This window comes from Lissotriton vulgaris, chromosome 1_1, assembly GCF_964263255.1.
Source record: "Lissotriton vulgaris chromosome 1_1, aLisVul1.2, whole genome shotgun sequence".
Classification (NCBI taxonomy): Eukaryota; Metazoa; Chordata; class Amphibia; order Caudata; family Salamandridae; genus Lissotriton; species Lissotriton vulgaris.
The window spans coordinates 193174749-193194170 of NC_141685.1; the positions used below are offsets into that span (position 1 = coordinate 193174749).

Consider the following 19422-nt stretch of genomic DNA (forward strand, 5'->3'; position numbering starts at 1 on the left):
CTACTGAAGGTTTTTAAACCAAATCACATAAAGCACAGTCTATGGACTAAGGTCTAGTTTCCTGCCAAATTTGGTTTAATTTCATGTAGGAGGTTTTGCTACAGCCCGTTTTAAAGAAGTCTGTGATAAATGCATAGGAATTTTGCGCTTTGGGTCCTCCCTTCTTCCTCTGGGTATGCTTGATGACTCAACCTGAAGCTTGCTATTCACAAACTAGTCAAAAGTAGCACCTTTTAGAACGTTTCTTGAAGATTTATCAAATGGCGCTAAAGTAATTAGCAACACAAAAATACTTTCCTATGGAAAAGCAATCCTAACTATAACTACCTCTATATTATATAATATATATAAATATATATGTATCTATCTATCGCTCTCTCTATATATATATATATATATATATATCCCTATATATATGTACATTACATAAATACGGTCCAATAATCCTGTTGACAGGTTCTGGTGACATCATAAGCCTCTGGGCTGAAGGCTGATTGGTTTGTAAATGTCATCAAAACCCAGAACCTGCATTTCAAAGGCGAATGCTACATTTTGAAAGTCATACTAATAACAGCGTTATCTAGTTGGACAGTTTGAACACCTGTGAAAAATATGAAAATGGGACAGTGATTTAACATGAAAAGACATTTATATATTTCTCATTGATTTTTTTGTACTTCTGGTTAGAGAACACATCCCATCACATATAGTAACATGAGGAGTTTAACTTGGATATCTTTGCAGTTGAAGTATCCCTAGAGGATTAGAGACAGTGGACCCGATTCACAAAAGTAAACGTAGACTAGAAGTCTAAAGTTAGACTTCAGATCTAAGCTTATACTTCCGATCTAAACTGAGGCCTAATTCACAAAGGTAAACATAGACCTTGGTGTCAGTTCACAATTGTTTGCTAGTCACAAAGGGATTTATGAGTAGTATTTTTACCGGTGCAGAGTCTCTGCACATAAAAAGACCTATCTTTTTATGTGCGGACACTCCCACTTGTAAAGATACTACTCATAAATCCCTTTGTGAATAACAAACAGTCAACTTACTCAAACTTACTCAAAAGTGTAACTTTACTTTTGTAAATCAAGCCCTTCGACTTCAGATCTAAACGAAGAAATCAGTCTAAAGTTAGACTTCAGATCTAAATTTATCTTTGTGAATTCGCTCAGTGAGATGAGCAGTTTGCCTTCTTTGAACACACGTTTTCACAGAAGTTTAGAATAATAAAATGGTCTAGTGAATTTGATGTCTGTAAGAATGATGAATCATTTTGGTTAAGCTGGTTGATCATTCAATAGTCAGATCACATCAGGATTAGTTGGGGTAAGTTTCAGGTGGTGACGTGTTTACCCATTAGATACTCTCTATTGTTCCACTGAGGCCTACAGAGAATGATGTAGACTTTGGGGATGAAGATACAACATAGTAATCCAGCGCTGGATGTCAGAATGGCAAAGATCTCCACGGCCACCATGTACCTGCCCTTGGTGCTCAGGTACGCTGGGATGAAGGAGACCCAGACACTGCAGAATACCAGCATGCTGAAGGTGATCAGCTTGGCTTCGTTGAAAGTATCTGGTAACTTTCTAGCCATGGAAGCAACAACAAAGCTCAAAAGAGCCAAAAATCCCATATAACCAACTACAGCATAAAATGCAAAGACAGAGCCCTCATTACACTGCAAGATCATCTTACCAGTTTCTGATCTGGTATCAATGTCTGGGAATGGAGCAGAAAGAATGAGCCAGAATGTACAGATCACCGCCTCTCCCAGGGAGCAGAGAAGCACCAGACAGCTGGGTATTCGAGGGCCAATCCACTTTCTCAGCTTACTTTCCGGCTTTGTGCCGTAAAAAGCGATAATAACTGTAAAGGTTTTTGCTAGTACAGAAGAGACAGCAGTTGTGAAAATGATCCCAAAGGCAGCTTGTTGAATGAGGCAGGACACCTTTGAAGGACGTCCAATAAAGAGGAGACTGCAGAGGAAGGACAGCATGAGGGCGAGGAGAAGGGTGTAGCTGAGATTTTGGTTATTGGCTTTCACTAATGGTGTGTTTCGGTACTTAATAAAGATTCCCAGCACTCCCACACTGACAACAGAGAAGAAACTTGCAATGCAGGATAGGACCAAACCCAAAGCATCCTCAAAGGACAGGAACTCTACAGTCCGAGGAAGGCAGGCATCTCTCTGCTCATTGGACCACTGGTCTTCAGAACACTTTATACAGCTTTCCATATCTGCATGAAAAGAAAATAATATAAAGTCAGATGATGATTGTGATGTGCAGCTGCTTATTGTCTCATTCAAATCTCCATATCCACTGACTATCATCTTGGTATGTGTGGTTGAACCATCAAGTCAGTTCAGGTTCTTACAAAGTTCCTCTTACTACATCTACCATATTAACTTTAAGTGTACCTTAAATGCAAATATGAATATGGTGATTAAGTACCTGATTCTAATCAATTATTAATTGTGCGCAACACTTTCACATTTTAAATTTGCCTGACCCAATTTTCGTTGAAACTAGGAGAGTGCTAGCGTCCCCCTTTAGATGAGGGGCCATCTCCACAATCCTGCCCTGTCTCTTACTTCTAGAGTGTGTGGAAGGGGCTGTGTCCCCAAAGCCTAATTTGTAAAACCAATAAGTGCCAGGGCCCTTGCCAGGAGGGAACTTCAGCTTGCACCACCCATTGGTCCTGACAGTGCTGCCAATGACAGCACAAACACTACTAACCATCACACTTTTACAAGTGCGACACTTCAGACTATTCCAGGCCCTCAAAGCCATGAGAATGGCTTGGGTGGAACGTATTAGTTATTTTTAACGTATATTATACTAATAAACAACTCCTATTATACTCATCTCTACATAAAACAAAGAGCGCAACCATGTGACAGACTGTCATAAGGGCTGCTGTTAGCAACTAAATGCCGGTGCCAAGCACTAGAAACCACTGACTCAATTGAAGCACTGATTGTCCCTCTGACTGAGTAAATGGGAGTGGGGGCATAGGCTTAATTGCCACCACCATCTGACCCGGTACCTCTTCTGTTCCTCCCCTAAAGAAGGTGAACATTTGGAATACTTCACCTAACTGAGCATGATGGTTCAGTGTAAAAGAGAATTCCAGGCATTTACTGGCTGTTGGGAACAGGTGCATGAGACCATCTCAAGTGGCGGTTGACCTTTAGCTCTACTACTCAAGGGAGCCCCAGATTGTCCTAGCCAAGGAATTACTGCCAGGCAGATCTGTGTGTCTGGGTGAGTTTGGTTGGCCCACTATCTAAAGGAGGTGACCTTCATCAGGCTCTCAGTTAGACCTTGTGTTTGGCACATGTCAAAAGAAACCATGGGTGATATTCCGTTATCTAAATGTTAAATTACTGAGACATCAATATCCAGAAAAACACTACACATCTAAAAATAAAGTCCATGAAAAAATATTGATTTTATTGTAACATATGATTAAATTAATAAATCTCATTCATAATAAAGTGCACCATCAAAGGCTGATATGATTGTTCAGTGACTTAGAGGATTACTTTTGATTAACACAAGTTGGAATCTTTGCAGGGTCATATTTCTGTTCTTCCAATGTTTATAAATTGAGTGTCATTAAATGTATTTTGTAAAAACAACGTTATTGATTTCTAATACACTACAGCAGATCAAAAGACATCAAATTGTTGCCAAAAATACTATTAGATACCTGTAGCAAAATAGGTTACACAGCAGTCAGACAGAGCCAACATTATTGGCAAATATTGAGTGCTGTGTAAGAGTTAATACATCAGATCTCCTACGGAATCTCCTCCCCATTTGTTCCATATCTTGCTGTATTTAGCGGGACAGCTCCTGGCTTTGTATATCGGCTTCTCCTACTGTGCAAAGTGCCACATAGCTATGGTAGGAGGTTCAGAAGATTCCAAGGAGATGTTGTATCTCTTTTTGCCACCATTGAGGCCCTGCCACCGCACCCTCCAGCCCTCCCATTATCATCAAGAGCAGGATGAAGCCCGCCACCCAACCCAATACGGTTGAGATTTCTGCAACCATGGCCTCCCAGTAACTTTGTATGATGGGACGGGACCAGACCATGTGATAAACATCTGCATTAGCCTAGGAGGTGTGGAAGTACTTGAACATGTAAGTAGACCAGCCTTGCACAGAGCGTCTGGAGTAAGATATGCGCAAGGGAGATAGAATGTTTGTATTTATATAAGTTTAGAGGATATCATAATGAGTCTGGGAGCCACCATCTCATCTCTCCAGTCTTCTTCTACCAAGGGACCTAGTCTGTCTCCCCATCGGCCTCTGAGGTGAGTCAATGTAAAAGGGGCTTTAATGATAAATGCACAGTAGATCTGGGAGACGCTGCCCTTCCCAAGTTCATCTATGAAGAGCGTTGCTATAAAGGACTGAATTAAAAGAGGGAACTGCTTTGTGGGATGTGTATATGTAGAGTGTGGCACAATTGTAGGTACTTATGGAATTGGATCCTGGACAGTGCATATGTGGGCTGGAGCTCTTGGAAGGAATACTTATGTGTACTGGAACAAACATCTCCTAGCCCTGGATGACCACTTGCGTCCCAGCATCTAAATCCCCCTAATTCAGCCACCTCTCCCAACCACACGCCCTGCCACAGCAGAGTGTGATGGGTGAGTGTGGCACTCCAGCCCGTATGATGCAGTGCCACACGCCATTCAAGAAACACCATTCGGGTCACCACAGATAGTATAGTTTAGACTGGAGCACCGTAGAGCATCGCCATTAATCTGAGAAAGGTAATCGAGTTAGGTTTGACTCTATAGGCCAGGTCAGACCGTCCTCCAATGAGCCAACCATTTATCAATAGGAGCTGCAATGCCAGATAGCAAAGACATAAGTTCATATGGGGCACATTGACACTTGGTGTAGACCAAGCATGGTCTTGAATTTTGCCACAAAACGTTTATGGCCAAGGAATCCATCTCTCAAAACCAGTGGCAGGGCAGCATCTGTGGGAAGTTCTAAAAAAAAAGTAGAGAAACCTTGGCAGCACTGTCATTTTATAGAGGGCTATTTTGCCTGTTACATTCAATGGGAGAGACAGCTTAAGACCTGCTTTGATTCTGCGGACAAAAGGAGTGATATTAAGTGACCATGTCAATACGCGGTGAAGCGCCACTTGGATTCTCATATACTCAGGTGGAGGAAACGTAAGCAGCGTATTCGGATAGTGATCTGCCATGATACGCAGCTCAGTGATGGCAAAAGAGGACTAAGATTAGTTTACTGTTAAATATCCAAACCACAAATATCATGGCCCATAAATAGTGAGTCAAAAATCTCAATCACATAAATTTTGTTATCCTATATTTCTAAAGTAAATAACAAAAATATCTAAAAAAACATTGCTACATACTAATATCGAAAAAAATACAGTTTTCTATTAACATAGTTAAACATAATAAATATTAAATATATTATCATTAAACAGAAATATAATATAAATTAAATATATTTAAATAATTTAAAATTAAATTAATACATTTTAACCTTATTTTTTTAAATAAAACCTCATATATGTGTGCATGTTTATTTACATAATTGAAAACTATTATTACATTAATTAACACTAATTTATGTAATAATTAAATAAAATTGTAAACTTTAAAAAAATATGTATAGCCAATGTACATATAATATTGACATCCTAGAATGTTTGTATGGGTTGCTTTATATTTATACAGAGGTCACTGCGTGTCCATTGACTATGTGAGGGCAAGAAATACAAAATGGCTGCCATAATCTAAAATGGATGCCATGGGTAGATCGGAAATGTGGTTATAACAAGAGTGCTCTTGCTTGTAGCATAGCGAAAACACCAGGGTATACTAAATGGATCATTTGCGGTTCATCGGTACCAAAATTATAAGTTTACGACAATGTTGAAAACACGGGTTCAAATCGTCACGAAACCTAAGACCCTCCTTTTGCCCTTACATAGGCAATTTCTTAATCCATGTCAGAATCTATCTCAATGTTCATTAGGTCAGTGACATGTTGTTGTATCATCATCCTTTCTCGTACCTTGTCTCCAAATACAGGCGGTTTTCTAAGACAGGTTGCAGCACAGAGGCTACACAAAGCGGGACCACATTGGATAATAAGGCAGCACGAGAATAGGAATACTAAGATAATACCAACGACCATCAGAACCTTCTATCCCCACGCTGATAGTAGAGTCCAAAGCCATTCCATTAAGGACCAGTTTCCCTTGTCTACATGGATAGAGTCGGAAATTTTGTGAAGCTTAGAGATCGCTTCATATACAGTCGGAGCATTATTGGGTATAAAAACACAGCAGCTTGATTGGATCATTCTGCATACCCCACCTCGATCTGCAAGTATTACGTCAAGAACCATACGATTCTGCAACGTCATGAGATGATCCGCCTGAAGCTCAGCTGTTAAATTACTAAGGGCACCCGCAGTTTCTGTAATAGTAGATTCAACTACCCGTGTTAGCTGACGTAGATTTCTACTATTGATCATAGGCCCCCAGAACGGAAGGAAACCTTTGAAGAAGTCTCCGGCTTCCTGACCAGCGGTATCTTCTTTGCTGAAAACACCTCTTGCCACTCTGGTCTTGTGATAATCTGGGGAAGCAGTGTATGTTGGAGGCAACAGTCGAGCAATATAACATGAACCTGAAAAGTCAGCAGGCAACTATGTATATGCCCTATCCTGACAAATGAAGTAGGTACCCTTAGCAGTTAGAAAGGCAGGGGAAGAGTTAGACGGATACACATAAGTCTCAACGCAGTCACTCTTCCCTAGCTGAGCTCTTGGATTTCTCCCATTACCTTGCAAACAGACTTGACCTCGGTGAGGCACGACCCAAACTGGAGTGGAGCTCTTACGCTTGCTTTCACCCAAACTAATGCGATACTCCATCGAATTCCAACTCAGATATACCCGTAGTTCATCTCTAGGATAAGATGGGGTGTTATTGACGTCTTTAATCATGTCAATGATTCCCTTGACTAAAGCTTTATTAGCGGAGTTATACTTAGTGGAACGTGGTGGACGCGGGGGATAGGTCTCAAGGGCATAGACAAATATAGTCTGAAAGGCCTGAAATGATCCGTTATAGCTAAAAGGCAAAACCAGATAAGGAATGCCTTTATCCATAGTGTGTGGTATCAGACCTCATACCCAGCAGTCTGTTGTGTTAACTACCAGTTGGTGTTGATGCAAGAGTTGTACAAAAGTGTTGTTTATAAATTCTGAGCGTCGAGCTTGCTCATGTTCAGGAAACGGATGAAAGGAATGATAAGAAGCAATAGTAGTAGAAACAGGATCAAGGGGAGGTACTGTAGTTGTTATCGGTGCAAAGATCAAATGAATGCCAAAGACGATTCCACCCACTAACATTATTAAAACGATTAAAAACATAATTGCACATTGTATCATAAAACATTTGTTATGAAGAATCTTGTTCAGTCTATTTCTGCGAACATAAATTACATTCTCTCGGTGCAGCCCAGGAAGCTCCATCTTCTACAACCGCTCGCGACCACTGATGGTATGTACGTAGTTGAAAATGCCTCTACCAGCCCTGGGAGTTCCCAGAACCCACAGAAAGACCGACCTTGTGTGTGGCCCCCGCAGATTCAACTAGGCACAAAGCCACGACCCTACGGCTACCCAGACGGCAAGGCAATTAAAACAACAAAATATGCATAGAAATGCAAAATATTAGCAAAACTTCCTGGCTGGAGGCAATGTATCAGATCAAAATGATAAACAAAAGGCAGTTTCCTGCTTTATTTGTCCTTAAATTGAGAACGTAAGTTGTATCTCAGTTTTCCTGGCGTAGTTTGATCTGGAAATAGACTATTTTCAGCAGAAGTAACAATGTTCGTGCTCGCAGATGGCAAGTGTTCGTTTGATGCTGAGGACAAATGTTCAGTGTTCAAAGGAGCAGTTTCAGAAGGGGAGTCAGAGTTCGGTGGATCAGTAATTAGTTCTGCATCGCTGAAAGGAATGTATCTAGGAACTGGTTCGGTTTCAGAGGCACCGATTCCTTTTCTCACCCAATCGTCATAAGGGAGTGGTAAGGGTACAGGCTTGGTATGCGTCGCATGGACCCAGTTTTTTCTACCAGCCACACGTACAGCAGTCCTCGTCGCCAACAGCACCTGGAATGGTCCAACGAATTTGGGTTGAAGATTTCTGATTCGTCCAAAGTTCCTTATGACGACAAAGTCTCCAGGTTTCAGCTGATGACCTGGACTCTCTGGAGGTTTTGGCAATGCATCGAAAACCTGTTGATGAATGAGACTCAATTTAGCAGTCAAGTCAAAAAGATAATCGATTAACATTGGGTATTCCAGTTGCTTGAACTCTTTCGGTCTAGGTACCCCCCCAAACATTTGCAGGACGGCCGAACACTATCTCATAGGGACTAAGCCCTACTCGAGAATGTACAGTCGCTCTTGTGGATAACAGGGCCAAAGGTAGTGCATCTGGCCAGGACAAGCCCGTGGAGGCTTGTATCTTAGCCAATTTCAGCTTGAGGGTGCCATTGTAGCCCTCAACTAAACCTGCAGACTGGGGTGATTCGCACTGGGAAATTTTTGCTTGATGCTCAAGCCTGCACACACACTCTGCATAACTTTCCCTACGAATTCACTTCCATTATCTGACCATACAATCCGTGGCATGCCAAACCTGGGGAAGTATTCTTTTAGGAGGATTTTGGCTGTGGACAAGGCAGTATTGTCCTTTAGTGGATAGGCTTCGATCCACCTTGAAAAAGCACAAACTACCACCAGGACGTACTTAAGATTATTACATCGGTCCATGTGAATGAAATCTAACTGAATCACTTCAAAGGGATAGGAAGGGGGAACGAAATGACCAGCAGGTGTGGGAGTTCCCTTGCCAGGATTATGCATCAAACATATCATGCAGTTTCTCACCACTGCTTACAAGGCGGGCCTGCAGCAAAAAGGAATATAGTCACTGTGGGGATGGTGAGTCCGCTTTGTGGTTGCGGTATGGACAGAGTGTTGGCCCGGACAGCTTCAGCGCAGCCCACTGGGGTAATCAGTTTGAACATTTTGGGGCGAGGCATGTAACCCACTGGGGGTATAATTTATCATGCACCACAACTACCAGCATTCCTTGTGCAGACGCTCACAGAGGCGGGACATTTAAACTTGCGCCGGTGGTGTGTGTTATGCCTTTCCCCTTTTGCCAGTGAACAAGAGCAATGTTGCGCTCGAAACGTGTATGGCCTGAAACGGATGCAAAGGAGCAGATGGTCTGATTGCCCTGTATTTCACAAATAAAGGACAGTACTCACCGTAGTGTGGCTGCATCTTGGAGGCAACTTCTTTTCTTTGTATGATGCTGCGTGCCCCGCCGTGATGGAGCCCCACTGCTTACAAGGCGGGCCTGTAGCAACAAGGAATATAGTCGCTGTGGGGACGGTGAGTCCGCTTTGTGGATGCGGTATGGACAGGGTGTTGGCCCGGACAGCTTCAGCGCAGCCCAATGGGGTAATCATTTTGAACATTTTGGGGCGAGGCATGTAAACCCACTGGGGGTATCATCTATCATGCACCACAACTACCAGCATTCCTTGTGCTGATGCCCACAGAGGCGGGACATTTAAACTTGCGCAGGTGGTGTGTGTTATGCCTTTCCCCTTTTGCCAGTGAACAAGAGCGATGTTGCGCTCGAAACGCATATGGCCTGAAATGGATGCATAGGAGCAGATGATCTGATTGCCCTGTATTTCACAAATAAAAGACTGTACTCACCGTAGTGTGGCTGCATCTTGGAGGCAACTTCTTTTCTTTGTATGATGCAGCGTGACCGTTGCGAAGGAGCCCAACTGCTTACAAGGCAGGCCTGCAGCAACAAGGAACATAGTTGCCGTGGGTACGTTGAGTCCGCTTGTGGATGCGGTATGGATAGGGTGTTGGCCCAGACAGCTTCAGTGCAGCCCATTGGGGTAATCATTTTGAACATTTTGGGACGGGGCATGTAACCCACTGGGGGTATCATTTATCATGCCTCACAACTACCAGCATTCCTTGTGCAGACGCCCACAGAGGTGGGACATTTAAACTTGCGCAGGTGGTGTGTGTTATGCCTTTCCCCTTTTGCCAGTGAACAAGAGCGATGTTGCGCTCGAAACGCGTTTGGCCTGAAATGGATGCAAAGGAGCAGATGGTCTGATTGCCCTGTATTTCACAAATACAGGACTGCACTCACCGTAGTGTGGCTGCATCTTGGAGGCAACTTCTTTTCTTTGTATGATGCGCCGTGCCCTGCCGCGATGGAGCCCCACTACTTACAAGGCGGACCCGCAGCAACAAGGAATATAGTCGGTGTGGGGATGGTGAGTCCGCTTTGTGGATGCGGTATGGGCAGGGTGCTGGCCCGGGCAGCTTCAGCGCAGTCCACTGGGGTAATCATTTTGAACATTTTGAGGCGAGGCATGTAACCCACTGGGGGTATCATTTATCATGCACCACAACTACCAGCATTCCTTGTTCAGACGCCCACAGAGGCGGGACATTTAATCTTGCGCAGGTGGTGTGTGTTATGCCTTTCCCCTTTTGCCAGTGAACAAGAGCAATATTGCGCTCGAACCGCGTTTGGCCTGAAATGGATGCAAAGGAGCAGATGGTCTGATTGCCCTGTATTTCACAAATAAAGAACTGCATTCACCGTAGTGTTTCTACATCTTGGAGGCAACTTCTTTTCTTTGTATGATGCGGCGTGCCCCGCTGCGATGGAGCCCGACTGTTTACAAGGCGGGCCTGCAGCAACAAGGAATATAGTCGCTGTGAAGATGGTGAGTCCGCTTTGTGGATGTGGTATGGACAGGGTGTTGCCCGGACAGCTTCAGCTCAGCCCACTGGGGTAATCATTTTGAACATTTTGTGGAAAGGCATGTAACCCACTGGAGGTATCATTTATCATGCACCACAACTACCAGCATTCCTTGTGCAGACACCCATAAAGTAGGGACATTTAAACTTGCGCAGGTGGTGTGTGTTATGCCTTTCCCCTTTTGCCAGTGAACAAGAGTGATGTTGCGCTCGATACGCGTATGGCCTGAAATGGATGCAAAGGAGCAGCTGGTCTGATTGCCCTGTATTTCACAAATAAAGGACTGCACTCACCGTAGTGTGGCTGCATCTTGGAGGCAACTTCTTTTCTTTGTATGATGCGCCGTGCCCTGCCGCGATGGAGCCCCACTACTTACAAGGCGGACCCGCAGCAACAAGGAATATAGTCGGTGTGGGGATGGTGAGTCCGCTTTGTGGATGCGGTATGGGCAGGGTGTTGGCCCGGACAGCTTCAGCGCAGCCCAGTGGGGTAAATTCTTTAAATATTTTGTGGCGTGACTTGTAACCCACTGGGGTTATCATTTATCATGCACCACAACTCCCAGTATTCCTCCTGCAGATGCCCACAGAGGGGGGACATTTAAACTTGCGCAGGTGGTGTGTGTTACGCCTTTCCCCTTTCGCCAGTGAACAAGAGCGATGTTGCGCTTGAAACGGGTTTGGCCTGAAATGGATGCAAAGGAGCAGATGGTCTGATTGCCCTGTATTTCACAAATAAAGGACTGTACTCACCGTAGTGTGGCTGCATCTTGGAGGCAACTTCTTTTCTTTGTATGATGAGGCGTGCCCTGCCGCGATGGAGCCCCACTGCTTACAAGGCGGGCCTGCAGCCAAAAGGAATATAGTCACTGTGGGGATGGTGAGTCCGCTTTGTGGTTGAGGCATGGACAGAGTGTTGGCCCGGACAGCTTCAGCGCAGCCCACTGGGGTAATCATTTTGAACATTTTGGGGCGAGGCATGTAACCCACTGGGGGTATCATCTATCATGCACCACAACTACCAGCATTCCTTGTGCTGATGCCCACAGAGGCGGGACATTTAAACTTGCGCAGGTGGTGTGTGTTATGCCTTTCCCCTTTTGCCAGTGAACAAGAGCGATGTTGCGCTCGAAACGCGTATGGCCTGAAATGGATGCAAAGGAGCAGATGGCCTGATTTCCCTATATTTCACAAATAAAAGACTGTACTCACCGCAGTGTGGCTGCATCTTGGAGGCAACTTCTTTTCTTTTTATGATGCGGCTTGCCCGCCGCGATGGAGCCCAACAGCTTACAAGGCGGGCCTGCAGCAACAAGGAATTTAGTCGCTGTGGGTACGGTGAGTCCGCTTTGTGGATGCGGTATGGATAGGGTGTTGGCCCAGACAGCTTCAGTGCAGCCCATTGGGGTAATCATTTTGAACATTTTGGGACGAGGCATGTAACCCACTGGGGGTATCATTTATCATGCCTCACAACTACCAGCATTCCTTGTGCAGACGCCCACAGAGGTGGGACATTTAAACTTGCGCAGGTGGCGTGTGTTATGCCTTTCCCCTTTTGCCAGGGAACAGGAGCGATGTTGCGCTCGAAACGCGTTTGGCCTGAAATGGATGCAAAGGAGCAGATGGTCTGATTGCCCTGTATTTCACAAATACAGGACTGCACTCACCGTAGTGTGGCTGCATCTTGGAGGTAACTTCTTTTCTTTGTATGATGCGCCGTGCCCTGCCGCGATGGAGCCCCACTACTTACAAGGCGGACCCGCAGCAACAAGGAATATAGTCGGTGTGGGGATGGTGAGTCCGCTTTGTGGATGCGGTATGGGCAGGGTGCTGGCCCGGACAGCTTCAGCGCATCCCACTGGGGTAATCATTTTGAACATTTTGAGGCGAGGCATGTAACCCACTGGGGGTATCATCTATCATGCACCACAACTACCAGCATTCCTTGTGCAGACTCCCACAGAGGCGGGACATTTAAACTTGCGCAGGTGGTGTGTGTTATGCCTTTCCCCTTTTGCCAGTGAAAAAGAGGGATGTTGCGCTGGAAACGCGTTTGGCCTGAAATGGATGCAAAGGAGCAGATGGTCTGATTGCCCTGTATTTCACAAATACAGGACTGCACTCACCGTAGTGTGGCTGCATCTTGGAGGCAACTTCTTTTCTTTGTATGATGCGCCGTGCCCTGCCGCGATGGAGCCCCACTACTTACAAGGCGGACCCGCAGCAACAAGGAATATAGTCGGTGTGGGGATGGTGAGTCCGCTTTGTGGATGCGGTATGGGCAGGGTGCTGGCCCGGGCAGCTTCAGCGCAGTCCACTGGGGTAATCATTTTGAACATTTTGAGGCGAGGCATGTAACCCACTGGGGGTATCATTTATAATGCACCACAACTACCAGCATTCCTTGTTCAGACGCCCACAGAGGCGGGACATTTAATCTTGCGCAGGTGGTGTGTGTTATGCCTTTCCCCTTTTGCCAGTGAACAAGAGCAATATTGCGCTCGAACCGCGTTTGGCCTGAAATGGATGCAAAGGAGCAGATGGTCTGATTGCCCTGTATTTCACAAATAAAGAACTGCATTCACCGTAGTGTTTCTACATCTTGGAGGCAACTTCTTTTCTTTGTATGATGCGGCGTGCCCCGCTGCGATGGAGCCCGACTGTTTACAAGGCGGGCCTGCAGCAACAAGGAATATAGTCGCTGTGAAGATGGTGAGTCCGCTTTGTGGATGTGGTATGGACAGGGTGTTGCCCGGACAGCTTCAGCTCAGCCCACTGGGGTAATCATTTTGAACATTTTGTGGAAAGGCATGTAACCCACTGGAGGTATCATTTATCATGCACCACAACTACCAGCATTCCTTGTGCAGACACCCATAAAGTAGGGACATTTAAACTTGCGCAGGTGGTGTGTGTTATGCCTTTCCCCTTTTGCCAGTGAACAAGAGTGATGTTGCGCTCGATACGCGTATGGCCTGAAATGGATGCAAAGGAGCAGCTGGTCTGATTGCCCTGTATTTCACAAATAAAGGACTGCACTCACCGTAGTGTGGCTGCATCTTGGAGGCAACTTCTTTTCTTTGTATGATGCGCCGTGCCCTGCCGCGATGGAGCCCCACTACTTACAAGGCGGACCCGCAGCAACAAGGAATATAGTCGGTGTGGGGATGGTGAGTCCGCTTTGTGGATGCGGTATGGGCAGGGTGTTGGCCCGGACAGCTTCAGCGCAGCCCAGTGGGGTAAATTCTTTAAATATTTTGTGGCGTGACTTGTAACCCACTGGGGTTATCATTTATCATGCACCACAACTCCCAGTATTCCTCCTGCAGATGCCCACAGAGGGGGGACATTTAAACTTGCGCAGGTGGTGTGTGTTACGCCTTTCCCCTTTCGCCAGTGAACAAGAGCGATGTTGCGCTTGAAACGGGTTTGGCCTGAAATGGATGCAAAGGAGCAGATGGTCTGATTGCCCTGTATTTCACAAATAAAGGACTGTACTCACCGTAGTGTGGCTGCATCTTGGAGGCAACTTCTTTTCTTTGTATGATGAGGCGTGCCCTGCCGCGATGGAGCCCCACTGCTTACAAGGCGGGCCTGCAGCCAAAAGGAATATAGTCACTGTGGGGATGGTGAGTCCGCTTTGTGGTTGAGGCATGGACAGAGTGTTGGCCCGGACAGCTTCAGCGCAGCCCACTGGGGTAATCATTTTGAACATTTTGGGGCGAGGCATGTAACCCACTGGGGGTATCATCTATCATGCACCACAACTACCAGCATTCCTTGTGCTGATGCCCACAGAGGCGGGACATTTAAACTTGCGCAGGTGGTGTGTGTTATGCCTTTCCCCTTTTGCCAGTGAACAAGAGCGATGTTGCGCTCGAAACGCGTATGGCCTGAAATGGATGCAAAGGAGCAGATGGCCTGATTTCCCTATATTTCACAAATAAAAGACTGTACTCACCGCAGTGTGGCTGCATCTTGGAGGCAACTTCTTTTCTTTTTATGATGCGGCTTGCCCGCCGCGATGGAGCCCAACAGCTTACAAGGCGGGCCTGCAGCAACAAGGAATTTAGTCGCTGTGGGTACGGTGAGTCCGCTTTGTGGATGCGGTATGGATAGGGTGTTGGCCCAGACAGCTTCAGTGCAGCCCATTGGGGTAATCATTTTGAACATTTTGGGACGAGGCATGTAACCCACTGGGGGTATCATTTATCATGCCTCACAACTACCAGCATTCCTTGTGCAGACGCCCACAGAGGTGGGACATTTAAACTTGCGCAGGTGGCGTGTGTTATGCCTTTCCCCTTTTGCCAGGGAACAGGAGCGATGTTGCGCTCGAAACGCGTTTGGCCTGAAATGGATGCAAAGGAGCAGATGGTCTGATTGCCCTGTATTTCACAAATACAGGACTGCACTCACCGTAGTGTGGCTGCATCTTGGAGGTAACTTCTTTTCTTTGTATGATGCGCCGTGCCCTGCCGCGATGGAGCCCCACTACTTACAAGGCGGACCCGCAGCAACAAGGAATATAGTCGGTGTGGGGATGGTGAGTCCGCTTTGTGGATGCGGTATGGGCAGGGTGCTGGCCCGGACAGCTTCAGCGCATCCCACTGGGGTAATCATTTTGAACATTTTGAGGCGAGGCATGTAACCCACTGGGGGTATCATCTATCATGCACCACAACTACCAGCATTCCTTGTGCAGACTCCCACAGAGGCGGGACATTTAAACTTGCGCAGGTGGTGTGTGTTATGCCTTTCCCCTTTTGCCAGTGAAAAAGAGGGATGTTGCGCTGGAAACGCGTTTAGCCTGAAATGGATGCAAAGGAGCAGATGGTCTGATTGCCCTGTATTTCACAAATAAAAGACTTTACTCACCGCAATGTGGCTGCATCTTGGAGGCAAATTTTCTTCTTTGTATGATGCGGCATGCCACGCCGCGATGGAGCCCCACTGCTTACAAGACGGGCCTGCAGCAACAAGAAATATAGTCGCAGTGGGGACGGTGAGTCCGCTTTGTGGATGCGGTATGGATAGGGTGTTGGCCCAGACAGCTTCAGTGCAGCCCATTGGGGTAATCATTTTGAACATTTTGGGACGAGGCATGTAACCCACTGGGGGTATCATCTATCATGCACCACTACTACCAGCATTCCTTGTGCTGATGCCCACAGAGGCGGGACATTTAAATTTGCGCAGGAGGTGAGTGTTATGCCTTTCCTCTTTTGCCAGTGAACAAGAGCAATATTGTGCTCGAAACGCGTTTGGCCTGAAATGGATGCAAAGGAGCAGATGGTCTGATTGCCCTGTATTTCACAAATAAAGGACTGTACTCACCATAGTGTGGCTGCATCTTGGAGGCAACTTCTTTTCTTTGTATGATGCGGCGTGCCCCGCCGCGATGGAGCCCCACTGTTTACAAGGCGGGCCTGCAGCAACAAGGAATATAGTCCCTCTGGGGACGGTGAGTCCGCTTTGTGGATGTGGTATGGACAGGGTGTAGCCCGGACAGCTTCAGCTCAGCCCACTGGGGTAATCATTTTAAACATTTTGGGACGAGGCATGTAACCCACTGGGGGTATCATTTATCATGCACCACAACTACCAGCATTCCTTGTGCAGACGCCCAGAGAGGCGGGACATTTAAACTTGCACAGGTGGTGTGTGTTATGCCTTTCCCCTTTTGCCAGTAAACATGAGTGATGTTGCGCTCAAAACGCTTTTGGACTGAAATGGATGCAAAGGAGCAGATGGTCGGTTTGCCCTGTATTTTACATATAAAGGACTGTACTCACCGTAGTGTGGCTACATCGTGAAAGCAACTTCTTTTCTTTGTATGATGCGGTGTGCCCCGCCGCGATGGAGCCCCACTGCTTTCAAGGCGGGCCTGCATCAATATGGAATATAGTCGCTGTGGGGACGGTGAGTCCTTTCTGTGGATGTGGCATTGACAGGGTGTTGGCCCGGACAGCTTCAGCGCAGCCCACTGGGGTAATCATTTTTAACATTTTGGGGCGAGGCATGTAACCCACTGGGGATATCATTTATCATGCACCACAACTACCAGCATTCCTAGTGCAGATGCCCACAGAGGCGGGAAATTTAAACTTGCGCTGGTGGTGTGTGTTATGCCTTTCCCCTGTTGCCAGTGAACAAGAGCGATGTTGCGCTCGAAATGCGCTTGGTCTGAAATGGATGCAAAGGAGCAGATGGTCTGATTGGCCTGTATTTCACAAATAAAGGACTGTACTCACCATAGTGTGGCTGCATCTTGGAGGCAACTTCTTTTCTTGTATGATGCGGCGTGCCCCGCCGCAATGGAGCCCCACTGCTTACAAGGCGGGCCTGCAGCAACAAGGAATATACTCGCTGTGGGGACGGTGAGTACGCTTTGTGGATGCGGTATGGACAGGGTGTTGGCCCAGACAGCTTCTGCGCAGCCCACTGGGGTAATCATTTTGAACATTTTGGGGCGAGGCATGTTACCCATTGGGGGTATCATTTATCATGCACCCCAACTACCAGCATTCCTCGTGCAGACGCCCACAGAGGCGGGATATTTAAACTTGCGCAGGTGGTGTGTGTGTTACGCCTTCCCCTTTTGCCAGTAAACAATAGCGATGTTGCGCTCGAAACACGTTTGGTCTAAAATGGATGCAAAGGAGCAGATGGTCTGATTGCCCTGTATTTCAAAAATAAAGGACTGTACTCACCGTAGTGTGGCTGCATCTTGGAGGCAACTTCTTTTCTTTGTATGATCCGGCGTGCCCTGCCGCGATGGAGCCCCACTGCTTACAAGACGGGCCTGCAGCAACAAGGAATATAGTCGCTGTGGGGACGGTGAGTCCGCATTGTGGATGCGATATGGACAGGGTGTTGGCCCGGACTGCTTCAGTTCAGCCCATTGGGGTAATCATTTTGAACATTTTGGGGTGAGGCATGTAACCCACTGGGGGTATCATTTATCATGCACCACAACTACCAGCATTCCTTGTGCAGACGCCCACAGAGGCGGGACATTTAATCTTGCGCAGGTGGTGTGTGTTATGCCTTTCCCCTTTTGCCAGTGAACAAGAGCGATGTTGCGCTCGAAACGCGTTTGGTCTGAAATGGATGCAAAGGAGCAGATGGTCTGATTGCCCTGTATTTAACAAATAAAGGACTGTGCTCACCATAGTGTGGCTGCATCTTGGAGGCAACTTCTTTTCTTTGTATGATGCGGCGTGCCCCGCTGCGATGGAGCCCCACTGTTTACAAGGCGGGCCTGCAGCAACAAGGAATATAGTCGCTGTGGGGACGGTGAGTCCGCTTTGTGGATGCGGTCTGGACAGAGTTTTGGCCCGGACAGCTTCAGTGCAGCCCACTGGGGTAATCATTTTGAACATTTTGGGGCGAGGCATGTAACCCACTCGGGGTTTCATTTATCATGCACCACAACTACCAGCATTCCTTGTGCAGACGCCCACAGAGGCGGGACATTTAAACTTGTGCAGGTGGTGTGTGCTATGCCTTTCCCCTTTTGCCAGTGAACAAAAGCGATGTTGCGCTCGAAACGCGTTTGGCTTGAAATGGATGCAAAGGAGCAGATGGTCTGATTGCCCTGTATTTCACAAATAAAGGACTGTACTCACCGTAGTGTGGCTGCATCTTGGAGGCAACTTATTTTGTTTGTATGATGCGGCGTGCCCCGCCGCGATGGAGCCCCACTGCTTACAAGGCGGGCCTGCATCAATAAGGAATATAGTCGCTTTGGGGACGGTGAGTCCGCTTTGTGGATGCGGTATGGGCAGGGTTTTTCCCGGACAGCTTCAGCACAGCCCACTGGGGTAATCATTTAAAACATTTTGGGGCAAGACATGTAACTCACTGGGGGTATCGTTTATCATGCACCACAACTACCAGCATTCCTTGCGCAGACGCCCACAGAGGCGGGACATTTAAACTTGCGCAGGTGGTGTTTATTATGCCTTTCCCCTTTTGCCAGTGAAAAAGAGCGATGTTGCGCTGGAAACGCGTTTGGCCTGAAATGGATGCAAAGGAGCAGATGGTCTGATTGCCCTGTATTTCACAAATAAAAGACTTTACTCACCGCAGTGTGGCTGCATCTTGGAGGCAAATTTTCTTCTTTGTATGATGCGGCGTGCCACGCCGCGATGGAGCCCCACTGCTTACAAGACGGGCCTGCAGCAACAAGAAATATAGTCGCTGTGGGGACGGTGAGTCCGCTTTGTGGATGCGGTATGGATAGGGTGTTGGCCCAGACAGCTTCAGTGCAGCCCATTGGGGTAATCATTTTGAACATTTTGGGACGAGGCATGTAACCCACTGGGGGTATCATCTATCATGCACCACAACTACCAGCATTCCTTGTGCTGATGCCCACAGAGGCGGGACATTTAAATTTGCGCAGGAGGTGAGTGTTATGCCTTTCCTCTTTTGCCAGTGAACAAGAGCAATATTGTGCTCGAAACGCGTTTGGCCTGAAATGGATGCAAAGGAGCAGATGG

General features: G+C 46.8%; 1 protein-coding gene across 3 annotated transcripts in view; it reads right to left on the reverse strand.

Moving 5' to 3' along the window:
• Positions 1–1339: 1339 nt before the first annotated feature.
• LOC147738151 (vomeronasal type-2 receptor 26-like) overlaps positions 1340–19422 on the reverse strand; it is a 249576-nt gene continuing 231493 nt past the window's right edge. For all 3 annotated transcript variants that reach the window (XM_086952162.1, XM_086952164.1, XM_086952163.1), the window contains one exon: positions 1340–2247. In XM_086952162.1, coding sequence (XP_086808288.1) covers positions 1340–2247 — 908 coding nt within the window. The remainder of the gene's footprint in view (positions 2248–19422) is intronic.